This window comes from Akebia trifoliata, chromosome 11 (genome assembly GCF_017979445.1).
Source record: "Akebia trifoliata isolate Shusen 1 chromosome 11, ASM1797944v1, whole genome shotgun sequence".
NCBI lineage: Eukaryota > Viridiplantae > Streptophyta > Magnoliopsida > Ranunculales > Lardizabalaceae > Akebia > Akebia trifoliata.
In genome coordinates this window covers 18,867,576-18,885,103 of record NC_141385.1, presented here as the reverse complement: position 1 = coordinate 18,885,103, position 17,528 = coordinate 18,867,576, and the positions used below count along the sequence as shown (strand labels likewise).

Sequence of the window (17,528 nt, the reverse complement as noted above, 5' to 3'; positions counted from 1 at the left end):
ATTACCTATGGGTATTCAAACCTAGTTCTGTTAAATTTATGTAAATAATATTACCTTACCCAAAGTTCAATTAGTTAAATAAAATTCTCATTTGGATTAATCCCGTTTACATAATTGAGTCTGTAATTGTAAATATTATTGTTATTTAATGTCACCCAGATGATCAAATTTAATATAATTAGATATTCTATAAATTTTTCTAATTAAGGCTACTTTGACGACTACAAAATTAATAGAATTTATGTTCCTTTAAATTATTTAATAATATTTACTTGATCCTTGGATTGTTCTTTAATGTTCCAATAACATGATATGGTGCAAAACTTTAGCCAATAAACCAAAATCTAAAACCAAGACTGAAATTCAATGAATCGAAATCCATAACAAAATTTGAAATTCAATTAGACCAAAATTTTGAAAAAATCTGAAATTCAATTGGACTGTAATCTAAAAACAAAAATCGAAATTCGATTAAATCATAATCCAGAAACAAAATGAAATTCAATTGGATAATAATCTAGAAACAAAATCGAAATTCAATCTATAAACAAAATATGAATTCAATTGACTAGAATCTATAACCAAAATCTGAAATTCGATTAGGCCTAAATTTAAAATGGAAATTCATAAAATTGATAATTTGGATGTTTAAACGAAAAATATTGAAATTGAATTTCAATCATAACAATCATGGTTATATATATAACGAGATAAAAAAAAATTGGAAAGAGAATTTTTTAAATCATAGCAACCTCATGCATGAATAGTTCGTAACTAAGATATGAAGATTCATAAAACCTAGTGCTCTGATATCACATGTTAGATTTTATGCATTCAAAATATTAAACATAACTTTAATAAATTATAATTTTTTCCCAATAAGATATGAAGATTCATAAAACCTAGTGCTCTGATACCACATGTTAGATTTTACGCATTAAAAATATTAAAAATAACTTTAATACAATATAATTTTTTCCCAATAGGATTTAATCTATCACATACCTCAAGCATACCATTCATACAATTTAAATCAATTTGATGGTACTTACCTTGTGTCATCATAAAGTCGATGATTCAAAATCATTACAGGTGTGGCTTGCAGTTCATGTGTTCCTTGAAGTTTTCGAAACCCCAATCGAGTTGATCTTTGCATTTTAGACTTACCTTCTCCCTTCTCTCTATATAAAACAAATAGAGTACTAGTGATTGATAGATATCACTGATGTTAGAACTCTTTTCTTATGTGCTTCTTCCACACTTTTATTCGTTTTCTCTCTTACTTGTCAATATGGGGTTGCCAATCCTCTTTTATAGATAAAGGTTGAGGGTCTAGAGTTATTCTTTTAATGAGATTATTTATCCATCAAGATTTTTATCCATTGGTTGGTTATCATTTAGGAAACACAACTTTTTGGGGAATTATTTGTTATAGATCTTATTCAATTATTCCCCATTAGTACAGAGAAAGTCTAGTTCCTTGCAACTTCAGTGACAGGAATAATGGTATTTTATAAGTCTTATGGCATCTTATTTTTTTCCAAATGGTGAATGTATGCTTTTTTTATTCATAGACTTTGGGGTCATTGCTTATTAAGTTTATAAGATATAGGGAAGCGTTCGGAGGCCCTAAAAAAAGAGCCAAACATTGTGCCAAGCATTTTTTAAATAGGGTTTAGAAGTTTCGGAACGAGTTGATTGTTTGTGAGGATGATCTCTATGGTGAAAAGATCAACCTAACAAAAAATCAGCTCTTTCTGAAACTTCTAACCCTATTTTACAAGTTGAAGAATTGTGGACCGTCCGATTTTTGTAAACCACTTTTGATAGGGTTAGAAGTTTTGTAATTGGATGATTTTTTGTAAGGATGATCTCCTTAGCATAAAGATAATTCTCACAAAACATCAGCCCATTTTGAAACTTCTAACCTATACATTGAAAAAATGTTTGGCATAATGTTTGGCTCTCTTTATAGAAGGATGGGGCTCTAAAGAGAACCAAACATTGTGCCAAACATTTTTTCAATGTATGGGTTATAAGTTTCGGAATTGATTAATTTTTTGTGAGGATGATCTTTGTGATGAGAAAATCATCTTTACCAAAAATAAGCCAAATATGAAACTTCTAAACCCATCAAAAGTGGTTTACAAAAATTGAACGGTTCACAATTCTTCAACTTGTAAATTAGGGTAAAAAGTTTCAAAAGGAGATGATTTTTGGTGAGGTTGATCTCTTAACCATAGAGATCATCCTCACAAAATTTCAGCCCATTCTGAAACTTTTAACCCCTATTTTGAAAAATATTTGGCACAATGTTTGGCTTTCTTCAAGGTCTCTGAACACTTCCCATATATATATATGGGAGTGGTTCGGCAGCCCTAAAGTTTGCCAAACATTGTGCAAAACATTTTTTGTAAATCACTTTTTATGGGGTTAGAAGTTTTGGAATAGGCTGTTTTTTTTGTGAGGATGATCTCTACGGTAAAGAGATCATCCACACCAAAAATCAGCTCATTTTGAAACTTCTAACCCTAGTTTACAAGTTGAAGAATCGTGGACCGTCCAATTTTTGTAAATCATTTTTGATGGGGTTAGAAGTTTTGAAATAGGCTGATTTTTGGTGAGGATGATCTCCTCATCATAGACATCATCCTCACAAAAAAACAGCTCATTCCAAAGCTTCTAACCCATGTTTTGAAAAATGTTTGGCAAACTTTAGGGCTGCTGAACTGCCCCTATATATATATAGGTTAGAGGTTTAGGATTAAGCTGATTTTTTTTCTTTAGATTGATCTCTATGATGAGAAGATCATCCTCACAAAAAATCAGCTCAATTTGAAACTTCTAAGTCCATCAAAAGTGGTTTACGAATTATTGGTAAAAAATCGATGTTCCACATTCTAAATCACTTTTGATGGGGTTAAAAGTTTCATATTGGACTGATATTTTTTTAGGATTATATATATATTGTGTATGTGTGTGAATGTTATTTGATTCAAATGGTGAATATGCTTTCCTACATTCATAGTGTTATATATGTTTAATTGAAATGGGTTGATTATGTATCAGGAAAGTGATATGTACTTGCACATTTATCAAGTTTTTTAATCTAATTAGGTTTGCTTTATTGTCATCCAATTATTGAGTATAATTAAGTTAGTTTAATTGTAAAAAAGTTATTGGGAAATGGAGTCCTACTAGGTTGCTTGGATTGCAAGGAAAGTCTTATAAATGTAGGAAAAAAGTTTGTTTAATCAAGAATTCCCCTTGAAATGAGAATTTATCTTGTAAATTGTTTTTTTAAAAATTGTGATATGACCATTATTAGTGTTGCAAAAATGATTATTCTCATCATAAAGTTGTAGACACCCCAATTTGCACGAACCCATTAGGAATTTTCAAAAATTTTAAGTTGATTTCGATTAAAAGTCCAAAACCATTCAACGAGCCCACATCGCATAAGAATTGTCACTTGACACATTTCTTTATGCATACATGCACCCATGCATCATCTCATATTATATTTGCATACTTAAACTTTATCCTATCCCATCCAATTACATATCCAATCCCCCAACCTATGAACCAATTCATTATCTATATCTTAACCCAACACCAAGCTCATTTTCAAACCTTACCCAAAAATCCAAACCTAAGTCCATGCCAAGCCCATTCTTTTAAAGATGACACATGTTGGTCTCTCATAAGTCCCCAATGCCCAATATTCCAACCTAATTGGAGAGTCAACTCCCCTTGAGAAAACTAAATAATACTCTTCTCAAAAAGTGTAGTCAAATAAAAAATGTATTTTAATCTTTGGTAAAAAAATATAAAAGTTGAGATAACTCCCAATCCTACCATTAAAAGATAAGAATCTTCAAGTACATACATGAAGTGCTTCAATTAGTCTATTTCAAAAATATACATCCACCTTTATTTTATGAGTTATTTACAAGTGACCTAAGATCTACTTTTTACCCACCATTTCACTTTTCATACATGTCACTCCCCTACCCACCCTTCCAAAAGTACTTTTATTCTCTTACATCTATTTACCAAAAAATTAAAGACCAAAAATGCTTTTAAAATTTTATCTCACAAATTTTACATTTATCCTCATAAAAATAAAAAACCCTAAAAGAAACAATCAAAACATCATTTTCATTCTTTTTATTTTGAAGGTTGGACCATTTTACCCCTAAAAGTTCTCTAAAAATACTATAAATAACCTCATTTCCTATGAGCAATTCATGCTCTTAAGCCCTCATCTCTTAACCCCAAACTCTATCAAAATCCCTACTCAACTCCTTCAACCATCTCTTAACATTTAACCTTTCAAATAAAAAAAATCATACCTCATCTCTTACCTTCAACATTAGCTAAAACTCACAATATCAAGCTTTTTACTCAAGATAACCTTATTCAAGACTATCAAGGGACAATGTGGGTTAAGATCTAGTTTATTTTTAAACTTGCATCTTCTTCTTTTATCCTTCTTTATTTTTATTTTTAGAAACCTTTAGGATGTAATGGAGAACCCTCATTCATCCCTAGTAAGTCGAACCTCAACCTTATGCATGGAATGCTTGAGGCGGTTTGGCTGAAAGGATAGAGGATAGAGTCTTTCTTAACCCACAAATCTTTCATGCATCATAATGTACACTATACACACACTACACATGCTTGGCCATAATGAAGAAATATATAACTCTTATAGTAGGGCTGGAACACTAAATTTCTAATCAATATGCATGCATCAAGGTTATGAATCTAAGGGAACTCCATCCATGGGATATCTTCTTCCATAGAATATTCCCCATATCAACACTAATATTAAATCATCTTTCAAAGAGGTGCATACCCACCATGTGCACATACTCACTTCTTGCATCTCATGCATTTGTATTATTTTATTAACTATTCAAAAAGGTCAAGTTTAAAAGGTAACCACCCTAGGTGGAGAAAATAAGGTGCTTAACACCTTCCCCATTCTCCAACTAAATTCTCTTACCTAGATCTTAGGTAGACCATACATTTTCAATGAAAGAAAATTACTAAAATGCCATGAAAATAAATTTTCTAAAAAATTGATTCGGGTGCCTATTCACACCCATTTCTAAAAAGAATGGTGGTGAATCCAAACAATATAACATTGAGGTTCAAAGATTAACATCACATGTCTATATAAATTTTCACCTTTTTCACAATATTTTTTATACAATTCCTTTGTAAAACACAATATTTGTTTTGTTGGGAATATATATATATATATATATATGGGGAGCGTTTGGAGGCCTTAAAGAAAACCAAACATTGTGCCAAACATTTTTCAAAACATGGGTTCGAAGTTTCGGAATGGGCTATTTTTTTGTGAGGATCATTTCTACTGTAAAGAGATCATCCTCACAAAAAATCAGCTCATTCCAAAACTTCTAACCTTAGTTTACAAGTTGAAGAATCGTGGACCATCAGATTTTTGTGAACCACTTTTGATGGGGTTAAAAGTTTTGGAATGGGCCGATTTTTAGTGAGGGTGATCTCCTCATCATAGAGATCATCCTCAAGAAAAAAAATCAGCCCATTCCAAAACTTCTAACCCATACATTGAAAACATGTTTGGCACAATGTTTGGCTCATTTTAGGGCCTCCGAACGCCACCCTATATATATATATATATATATGTATACCAAATTATGGTAGAATACACTATGTGAAAAAAGCTCATATTTGACAGTCTTAGCCCGTCAAATTTTGAAAAATTTGACGGACCCTCCCGTCAAATATTCTCTTGTAGAATTTTTTTTTGACGGCCCTAGACTATCAAATTATTGGAGAATGGGTTTAAAAAAAATCCATAAGAGTATGACCATCGAATTTGGAGGTTTAACAAACAATAGCACGATTATCTAATTCATCAATCACAATGAACGAAATAACAGTAAAAAAAATCAGAAAAATAAAAAACAAAATAAAAATCATAAAACAAGAATATGATGGGCATCCATATTGATTGAAGAACAAAGAAGAGAAAACTGAATCCAAATACCCGTCCATTCCGACCACCCCGTTGGAACAATGACATCACTTATAGTCGTCTGCATCACAATTGTCCTTGAATACTCCTTCCTTGGTCTCCCAAGATAAGACGGGAAACTACTTTGAACGGGTTTCAAATCGGAAGTTGCACCGATTCTACATTTCTGAATTACAATTCTTGTGTTCTGGTTTGGATCAGTTCGTCCCAGGGCTGTGAACATGTTCTTCTGCCCTGAATTCGGACGTCGTGCATGGAGATTGCAATCTTGTAATACCACTGCTGTATTTCCAAATATAAAGTCCACTGTACCGGCTACTAGGCAATTTATGTAGAATTGACGAAGGGAGTGTACGTAGAGGGTATCTTGGTACGCTAACATGTCACATTGGTAGAATGCTGACTTATCGGATCCAACACGGAGTGCCACGACCTGGTGCTTGGAGGGCCTTGCTGTGTTTTGGAAGGTTACGCCCCGAGCTAAGAACCCTTCCCCTACCACAACTGCAACATATAGAGTAATGAAGAATTATTATTAGAGAAGAGATATTGTAATAAAATGTATATAGAATCAATAGGTACATTATATCTTTCATGTTCAAATGGAGTTTAGATCAGCTTAAATGATCTGGTGAACTTTAATTAATTAAAATTTCTTTAAAATTCATATTAAGTTATGTGATACAAAATCCACATTGATCAGAGATATCTTCTAATAAGGTTGGTAGATGAGACTTAATAAACATTTATAATAGTGAGACTGATTTTCAAAGAAAAGGAGCAATCTGCATCAATAAAAGTATTGTATCCAATCTAAAATCCCAAGGTGATATATATATAAAGAATAAACAAATCATCTAATATAAAATGATAGGAGTTACTAAAAATTATCTGAAGTGTTAATATGCCAAAAATAACTAGAGAAGTATCAAATAACCAACCTTCTTTGACACAGCAAATGCATCCTGCACAAGAGTCATCCCTTGAAATGGAAGTAGAGCTGTCGTGAGCTCCCAAAGCTATACACATCGACTTTCCTTGTATAAATAGGAATTCGAGAATCAGAGAGTGCAAGAATGCTAAAGGCCATACATTATGATCAAGAATATTTCTCTAGTTCAGTCAGTAGTAAGGTAGCTATCACAAAGAAGGCAAAACACTGGATATGGTACTAACACGTGATACCCACAATTGCTACCAATGTTGATGCCACTGATTACCTATGAGCACACATAGGACAACATATTAGCAACTCAAAAAAATCAAAACAAATTTATGAGCATGATATAAGGATGATAAGAAAAAATATAAAATTATCGCTTAAAGTGAATAACATCTTGCAATTTAAAATGACATAATCAGAAAGTGATCAAACAAGTATTCACAATTAAGTAAACATGTTTATAACATCATTAAAAGTGTCTGGAGAGTTACCAGGTCAGGAATTGTAGGAAAAAAGTGCTTGTGACAAATCAACACCCAAGTTTTGCAGTGCTTGCATCAAATTATTCAACAACCTATTCCAAACTCATCTATTATTAGGCAGGTCTTCTCGACTTCATTTTCCTTTCTTTCATAATACATATTATATTCATCGAGAAAATAAAATTAAAAAACTTACATGTGGTTCAGAATATATATATTTTTGTGATGAATTTATCCATAACCAAGGGAGTTTCACCACTTGAATAAGAACTAAACAAACCAACGAAACTGTAAAGTTCCATGACTAACTCTTGAGAGTAAACACCCGGAATGCTTACGGTGTCTCTCTCAATTGTGTAGCGCCCCGCCAAACGCTAACACAAATCCCAATACTGCCTCGAGGCACTAGGTGGCGCCTCGAAATTTCGGCATGGTCTCCTCTGTTTATGTTAGCGTTTCACGGAACTCAAACCTGATAAACAATACCAAACAATCCTGTATAAAGCAACGAATCCACAATGACTAATGAACGAAAGACAATAGATTTTATGAACAACAAAATAAGCAAGATCAGAGTTGCGCAAAAAGGTATAAAGTTATACAGGATTACAAAGTCTATCCTCACTCTAACATAGACCTAGCACTCGGTCCCAAAATACTATGTACACTTCCTAGGATGAACAGACTCCTAGTAGAAGTAGTCGTGTTGCTCACCGGGCAACGGACTCTGGTCGTCGATCTGACCGACCAGGCGTTCCTCGGCTAATAGCTCAGCACCCGCTGCGCCCACTGAAGGCTCTGCAACTAAAAAAAATGGAAGGAAAGGGTGAGTAACAATGGTTACCCAGTAGGTCCACAAACAATTCCTACTAATAACCTCCCCTAACGTGATCGAATAATCATACTGCGTTATTTCAAAACATGCAGGTTTTACAATAGAAACTACGATTTAACTGGTACATATAGCCAGGGATGAGCAACTAAACAATTTAAGAGTAACACATAGTATCAATCATCCATACTCGTTATACAAATTTCATTTTATGCAAATACAGTTGGTAACATTAAAATAATAACCATGCTTTTCAGTCTATAGTTCGAAATATAACAGCAGATACATAATACAAGTGGTGGAGTAATGGAATTTGAACGTTGGGATTCACGACTGGATCGCTCCCAGTCGGGACATGATGTTACAACATAAATCTGGTTTTTAGTTCCTGATTTTGTGGTCGGTCGCTGCACTTACCACATAGGTGACCATTTATCTGGCTCAGGCTGGCCGTTTGACGTGACCGTAAGCAATGGGTCTCTTTTCGATGTATCAGAACGTTCGACTACTACTAGATTGTTAGTGATCACTGACCAATCATCTTCGTCTATGCCTATCAGGCGTACATGTGATTCCCAAATGACACTCCACTCGTATACGACCACCTTTACAATACACGTTCACTGGTAAAGATAAGTAAGGAATGAACTCGGATTCCAGTTGTGACTCCACTCTCATACGCGTCCCATACCACGTATGAGTTTGGTGGTCCCTACCGTACATCCCAGGATAGTGCACCCCTCTGGATGATGTGACACACTATCCTTTCAGGCATTCACAAACCCTTTAACAGCTCACAAAATAGTTACGCATATATATAGTTTTTCATTTAAAACAAAAGAGAAATTAATAGAACAGGGTTGAGAATGGATATCCAGTTCCTACCATGCAACTGTGGCCACCCGGCCTAAAATAAACAACAGTACTCAGCGCACGCGCTAACATAATCGGAAATAAACTGCAATCCTTTCATTAATAACCTGGATATCCTTTCACCAACCTACACACAACATACAATGTAAAATGTAGACATCACCCCTCGGGTGTGATTCTGATATTTTACCGTTCATTCCCTTTTCCCATTCTCTCGACATTCTCACTTTTCATCTTTTCACATCGACCATCCATTTTCAATATTTCAAAGTCATTCTTTTGGTCTTTCCATTAAAAACCATCAAAGTTTATAAAAATAAAGTCCCAGCAATGCTCGGGACCAAGGCTGTTAAAAATAGAGAAAGCTGGTGAAAATTTGGCTAAGTGTCAGAAACTCAACTTTTCAAAGTTTTCGAAATTGAAAACGGGTTTTTCGAAATGAAAGTCTCGATCATGAGATTCGACACCATATAGTTTTTGTAATCTAATTCAAAGAAACGCGAAAGTTATTTCATTTTGAAAACTTGCCGAAAACGTCGAAAATTACGTTTTGTTCTTTAAACCAAAATTCGGATTTTGATCCTTTGAGATTTGGATCTTAAAACCATTCTCATTGTTCCAAAATGGGGGGTAAAACCTTAATTTCATTAAAGAACTTAAAGTAAATGGACATTTACTTAAATGTTTTTAATGAAATAAAGGGTGACAAATAGTGTATAAGGTGTGAGGAGGTCAAGCCAAGAGTTAGAACACTGTTCTGATCAAAACTGTGTCTGTCGGTGGCAGAACCAGGATTCTGTCGGTGGAACCGACAGATTGGTCATCGGCAGATGTCGGTGGGACCAACGGTCCTGCCGCCAGAACAAAATTTTCTCGCGTTATTTTGTTTCGTCGGTGGCAGAAACCTCATTCTGTCGGTGGGACCGACAGGATGCCTTCGGTAGGTGCCGGTGGCACCGACCCTTCCCACCTACAGCCTGAACCTCACTCGCGATTTTTTTTTTGGGTTTTTCGATCCCTTTCTCGATTTCTTCTTCCACTCTTCGAACCATTCGACCCACCCACAATTTTGTTATCAAAATTCGATAAAACATAAACAAAACACCTACTTCTATCATGAATTTGAAATCAAACAACAAGCATCTATGATTCAAGAGCAAACAATAAGTTTTGTTAAAATAACCTAAATGCACATTTTGAGAAATCTAAAGTTATCAATAGGAATTGAAAGTCCCATACTTGTTTGTGGACGCCGAAAGCAATGAGCTCGTATAAAGATCAAAGTTGGTGGTGAAGGAGTTGGTGTTGAGTTGAGTTTGATGCAAGGTGAGCTAGGGTTTGCAATCCCCTTTGACGACGACACTCCTTTACTTCTACAATGAATGGTGGGCCTAACTCTCACTCGATGGAACCCTCGATGAAGATGTGTTAGGATTCACTCGAACCACATGGCTGGGTTTTGATGGAGGATGGGGAAAAAATGAGAATGGGTTAACAAGGAGGGTGAGGTTGTAGCTATCGTTGTAGCTATCGTTGTAGCCGACAACTTTGTCTTCTTCGTCGAAGTTCAACGGTCATTCATTCTTAACAGATCTTGAGGAGAAGAGAGGAGAACCCTAGGTTTTTGGGAAAATCTGAGCTTTGGATGCTTTGGAGAAGAAAGAAAGTGATTTAAAAGAAAATAAATTTTCTTTTATAACAAGGGCGAAGGCATACTTGTAATTTCCTTATTATTTCTAGTTTCGATCGTAACTTGACTATCCGGACTCGAAAAATGACAAACGAGTATTCCATTTTGAATAATTTTTTGCTACGAATCTAATGGAAATGTCGAATTTTCCTGATTCACCCTCTAACGAAAATTTTCTATATGGGTCCCACTCGACGCGAAATTCGAGGATTTGTTAACTTTTTCACCCGAACTTGATTTCAAACTTGCTTATAGGCTAAAGTATATATTTCGATCATTTTGAAATTAATGGCGAATTCGATCTTCAATAAAAACGAACATAGCATAATCCGGGTACTTGACTCTAAGTTTCCTTTCTAAAATATTCTTCAAATAAATACTATCTGATTTTCTCGAGATACGAGTTAAAAATACGGGGTGTTACAATTGTGTGCTCTGCCTGCTCATTAAACTCGTCATTCGTGCCAAGACGCTCGGTTGCACTTGGTCTACCATGCCATAATTGGGTTTGAGGATGGAGTGCCATGTCTGCATTAGAGATAGCTCTCTGTAGAGGTTCAGCCACCCCACTGCTCCTTCCAACAGTAGGGAATGTATGTGTCCAAAGAGATACAAGCAGAGGCATGGCCTTGTTTCTAGTCCAGGGTAGTCATCCATTTCCTTGTAGGTGACACCAGTGCTCAGGTTAGATTATACTGGGTTATGTGTGTTTGCAAACATGGTAGCTATGTTATTGACATCAAACTTTCTAGTAAACATCGTTGTTGGACCAGGGTCATTGTTTACCGCATGTTTTACACCCCTAAATACTACCCTTTAATAATACTTCTGTTCAGTACTAACCACATAATACTTCTAAAGATGTAAGTATATTAAGTACATCATGAATGTGTAGTTGACTGACAAAAGAAAATGAAACAAAGAATTTACAGTTTGTTTTGGGGTCTTTAGGTCTCCTTAGCAACATTGATGGTCTTTTATTGAAGAAATACCGAAGATATACAGTTAGGATCACATTGACATACTACAATGCATAAAGCTGAAAATGGGACTACGGGAAAATATTTCTCCAATATCAAACTTTTCGAGTTTTTTTATAAGGATATTCATGTTGGCATTCAGTTGGAACTCATGACCTCATAGAAAGTGATGGTAACAATCATAATCAACATTGAACAAAGTTGAAAAACAAATAGCCAAGATGTGGCAAGTTCAATTCATGGTCAATTTGCCGGATTAAACCAAACTCGTTCAATTCAAGTTTGGGGCCTCCCAAACAGAAAAATTATTAACAATGACTAAACTAAATCGGCCTAGTGAGCATTGGAAAGAGAGACCTTGTGAATTCAATATAAGGTAAATGTGGAATTACTAAGAAATTAGAATTGAATTTCTAGTACATCAAGTAACACAGATTGAATTATAGTTACCATTTACGTGAGCTAAAAGTACAATTTTGTTCACTACAATAAAATATCAGAACATTTAACTATGAACTTTGAAGAAAGAAAGAATGAATTAGAGTTTAAAAAATAGTTATCTAAAAATGAGATAAAAAGGAACCAAGTAGAAATATAAAAAAACTATATCAAAAACCAAATCACACGTAAAAGAAGTTAATAACTCAAACAACTTACATTTCCATCACCAATGGCACTTGAGCCACCAATGACTATACAAGATTGGGCTTTGGCACAAATATAACAAGCAGGTCAATATGATGGCGATCATTACTGAAAAAACCCAAGTTCCACATATTCTCTATTAAATACTTTATTCGGGAATGATAATCAAGTATAAAGTGATTTCATGCAATATATATACACGATGTGACATGAATTTAGCTCTGAGTTGCAGCAATAAGCTATTTGGTAAGTAGCGATTATATTGTCATAGTACCTATTTGGTAAGCAGCAACTTTCATCTTTTCAAGAGTTGCAGTAATAAGCTCGTAAGTTCTTGCTAAGAAAAAATCTTTGCATTTCTCCATTACTTCTGAGTTGGAACTCGTATGACTCTCGCCCCTTTTATTAAAATTACATTCCTGTAAATTCAATTCTTTTCAGAATACATATAATTGTAAGATTCTCTCTCACACATATGCATGATGAATGGAGAAAAGGAAAAACATTAAGTTCAATTCTTATGCTTCTATTAGCAATGGGCCACCAAGATAATGGCAAAAATTGCATCATGCCCACTGCTACAGTCCCATGACTAGAGAAATCAATATTAATAAAGCACAGCTCGATACAAGAGATTAAGCCCAATTGGACCACATGATCAGCTAACATGCTTTGCTTTGGTTCAACTAACTCAGGTAGTTTCAGGCACGTTATCCATATGGACATCTGGGTCCATCTAATCCTACTTTGAATTCCTTTAATTTTTTCATTAAAGTTTCTATTAATTTCCTTTGCAGTTAATTCATGAAACTCCAACGTAATAAAAGGGGAGAGATTTGAAGAGAAACCCTTTTAAAATATTTTATAATTCCTACTCTGCCTAGATCTCTTTTCAGACATTTCAAATTCTAAAGCCTTCCCAATGTCTCTCCTATCAATTCAAACATGGTAGAGAGAAACCGAGTTTCTTTTCGCTCCACTTCTATCAATCCAAACATAGTGTTAGAATTTTGTAGAACTCTACTTTTAGTCCATTATTTGGTTACCTAAGAAATGGATTTGTTTGGAAGCTTTCTTCAAGATTTTTCGATTGAGTTAAAAGGAGAGTTAAACCTTAAATTCACAGGATCCCTGAAAAGAAATAAAGAAGGGATTGCACAAATAGCATTCCCTAGAAAACTCAATTTTCAAGTGCATGATTTTGTTTGGAAGCTTTCTTCAAGATCTTTGGGATAAGACTTTGTTGTTGTTGTAGAATTATTATGAACCATTTTCCTACCATCCTCATTTGGAACACTCCATTTTAGGAGTCTTAAGAAAATCTTGTTCTGCATTACTTACCACCAAACTTATCTTTAAAAAAAAAAAACTCACGAAATGCTTTTTGCAGCAAAGCAAACTTATAGAACCATGAATGACCAAGACCTACACAGCATTTGCATGTCCTATACTCCTGTAAACACTTCTCTCAAAGAATTCCACTTCTCTTTGGCACAACGTTAACAATAAGTGGACCTTCCATCACTCATTTTAAATGAGGGACCACGGGCATTGGCTTAGTACTAGATGATGGCATCACAGACCCACTACTCGGCAATAAAACTGAGCAAAAGAGTGATCAACAGGTAAACAGGTCTAGATGTAGTGATTTTACCTGATTTTGGCAAGATTTTGGTGAGTCATAGTAGAATTGGTCAATGATAATGGGGTTTGTAACATTATCCCTTGATCTTGGTCTTTCATTGGAGACTAATGGAAAATGACCTAAATGTTGTTCTAGACCTTCTGATAAGGTACGTAACTTTTAAACCCCATAAATGTTCTTACTTTAGTTTCTGAGAGAGTATGGTCCTAGGATTATGTCAGGTTGGGTGACAGGTGTAAAAAATTAACCACCTCCAAACATGAATCGTGATAAGACCTAAATGTTCGAGATAAGGCTTTGATGATGATGATGATGATGGACTAAGCCAAATACTTGGTCTAGAACAATTTTATGAACTTGAGTTTCGATGTAAGGAAAGAAAAGAGAATTAGTTATGGAGAAAATGCAATTGGGATTTGAGGAAAACCTGTTCCAATTTTGGAATCTTGGACCATAACATTGGCTGATTTAGTGACATGGATCCCATCGGTGTTTGGACTGGTTTCTAGAGCAGAGATCTTAACATCAACCACTTGAATAGAATCGCAGTTGGAGATGAACTACAACTATCTCAAATGAGACAATCTTCAAAGTGCAACCCCTCCTACAACCATAGAACAAACCTCACCAAGGTTATGAATTACAAGCATGTTATACCCAACTAATTTACTTTCATATACAACCTATGTCAGTTTGGTTCCAATTTGGTCTCAAACAGAGCTAAATTGCACCTCTATACATGACCAAACCGTCTCAATAGTATTCATTTTTCACGAATATATTCCTTTTTGAATTTATCTTTCTTAGTATTTCCATTTATCAATCTGACATCCTCAACTTAAGTAGCTTCATCGTAAGAACATGGTTTTTGTTGCCCAACATCATATAGCTCATTAAGCACAAAAGATCCAACATCATTCACACAGCATTTCAAAAGCATCTCTCCATCTTAGTCACCGAGTTTTAACTTCAAGGAGGCTCATTTCCTTCCCCATATCCCCACGAACTACATACTAGGCACTTTAATTCTCAAGGTCAAAAATGACAATATGGAGCTTCTACCTCTTTTCTTTGTTCATCATCATGACTATCATGGTACAGCCTCAATGGATGACTTGCCCAACACAAAACAATATCATATTGTTTCCTGATATTCCTATTTTTTCATATATCAAAATCATTTTTCAATAACCTTATTCTCAATAGGACTAGCACAACCCATATATGATTTTTCCACACCTAGAGACAAAATCATAAACTTGGTAAGAAAAAAGATATACTCAAAAAACAATAGGGTGCAGATACTTCCAACTTACCTAATTATGATGGATTGGTTTGTTTTGTCTGCAGAATCCACAAAATAGGGAAAGAAAAAGAGCATAAAAACTCATAAACAAGTCATGCACTCCTTCATAAACAACAGGTAGTCCACCAAATAATCAAATTATCTTCAAATATGTATGGTTATGTTCAGCTCTCATCAGCTCACTGAAGGCAGCATCTGTTATAGCAAAAACTATGACTAGATGATATAGTATAGAAGATTAAAACTAAAGTAAACTTATATAGCATCAAACATAGTTTCAAAGTATATAAATTTACTAGAAGGGTAGCATAATGTACCATCTTCGGAAAATAGTTTGCATTGTCATCGTAATTAGACTTGATAAATGGTGGCAAACAGAGTTCACTAGTATGAATAGTTTGCTTTCCAATGTCAAACTTTTCGAAAAGCTCTAAAATGAAGACATAATTGATCTTTTAACGAATTCGAGTTTGTTTATAAGGATATCCGTGTTGGCATTCAATTGGAATTCACGACCTCATACAAAGTGATGGTAACAACCATAATCAACATTAAATGAAGTTGAAAAACAAATAGCCAAGACAAATAACAGTATGATGCACCAAACAGAAAGTGATGGTAACGACCATAATTTATATATGGCACCCACTGAGAACCAAAAAACATATAATAAAAATTTAAATACGTAAAACATCACATAAATGATCTATTTTTATATAAAATATTAACTAGAGAAATGCAATTAATTTCTAGAAAATCAACAAATCTGAGAGCAATGTTAAAAGAATAAACACACACACACACACACACACACACACACACACACACACACACACACACATATATATATATATATATATGAAAATTAAATAACGAATCGAATAACCCTACAACATCCAATTCAAAATCATCGACAGATCACCAAAATATTTAGATCAAGCATCGAAACAAAATCTCAAGTTCTAAAAATTTTATGAAACAACTTACCTGATCTCCTAAGCTTATAATGTTTAATAAAACCCTAAAAAATGATAACGAAGTAATCGAATCAATCTTTTTTAGAGATTAAGAACACCAACAGATTATCAAAATCTCGTAGATTTCAAAAAACTCTGAAACAGATTAAAAGGAGAAGAAATAGTGTTGATGTGCATGTGTCTCGCTTTTGTAAATCAAGTTAAAATGACATGAAATCCTAATCAGTGGGAAAAAAAATCAAATAACAAAATTACCTTTCAACTTGAAGGTAAATACATTTGTGAAATAGAAACCAAAATTAATGTATTTTGTGGGATTACAAATCCCTGATCTCATCGTCAACAACCTGAGTGACTGAGTGAGTGAGAGAAAGAGAGAGAGAGAGACTCACCTTAAAAAACAACAGAGGACTTCACCTTCTCTCCATCATTTCTAATGTTGAGAGATCGAGAGATCAGAGATCGAGCAATCGCATAAAGAAAGATTAAGCAATCAAATAGAGGGAGAGATGAGATCGATCAAGAGATCGAGGAAGACAAGGAGGGAGAGGGATAGAGAGAGATCGATACATTTGAGAGAGATCAGTGAAAGAGAGACAGAGAGTGATTTTGATTTTGTTCTCGATTTGTAGAGAGAGAATGCGGGGAAAGACGAAAGGAAAGAGATTTCGTTGCAGGTTTTGTTAGGATTTAAGCGTAGAACGAGTTGAGACGATGAGTTTAGCAACTGTGGACACGAAATTCGTGGTCCATTGACCGCGGAATTTGAGTATTAAAATTTGACGGGCTAGGCCCAACAATTTTTTTCGCTAAAATTTGGGATTTTCACGTAGTGATAGCTTGTCAAGGATTAATTAGAATGGCATGGATGATGCTCTAGAGCCAATTCCCATCGTAGTCCAATTAGTTAGCTTCCTTCAAGTTGTTATGAAGGTTTAATTAAAACTTCAAATGCTATTCATCAATACTAAAAAGCATTTACAAGTGATTTGGAAAGAAAACTTGTATTACTCTCAAATCTTAGTGATCTTTGATGGATAGATCTAAAAACGAAAATCTCATACATAGAGTTTGTTAGGATGGATCTACGGGTAAGCTCATACGAAATCATGACAATCCAA

General features: G+C 34.5%; 1 protein-coding gene across 1 annotated transcript; it reads right to left on the bottom strand.

Moving 5' to 3' along the window:
* Positions 1–5,870: 5,870 nt before the first annotated feature.
* On the bottom strand, positions 5,871–11,479 carry LOC147391082 (pectinesterase-like). The gene is made up of 4 exons (XM_086458990.1): positions 11,269–11,479; positions 8,174–8,263; positions 6,976–7,071; positions 5,871–6,538 (listed from the first exon to the last, which is right to left on the bottom strand). Exons 1-4 carry the CDS (start codon positions 11,477–11,479, stop codon positions 5,976–5,978), a joined length of 960 nt encoding a protein of 319 aa, XP_086315116.1. The 3' UTR covers positions 5,871–5,975.
* Positions 11,480–17,528: the final 6,049 nt, after the last annotated feature.

Coding starts and splice junctions, on each gene's coding strand:
- LOC147391082 (XM_086458990.1), bottom strand. CDS start 11,479: ATGCCTCTGCTTGTATCTCTTTGGACACATACATTCCCTACTGTTGGA. Junction 8,264..11,268: donor GCACACAATTGTAACACCCC/GTATTTTTAACT, acceptor CATTTTTTTTAG/TTGCAGAGCCTTCAGTGGGC. Junction 7,072..8,173: donor CGACCAGAGTCCGTTGCCCG/GTGAGCAACACG, acceptor TATTTATACAAG/GAAAGTCGATGTGTATAGCT.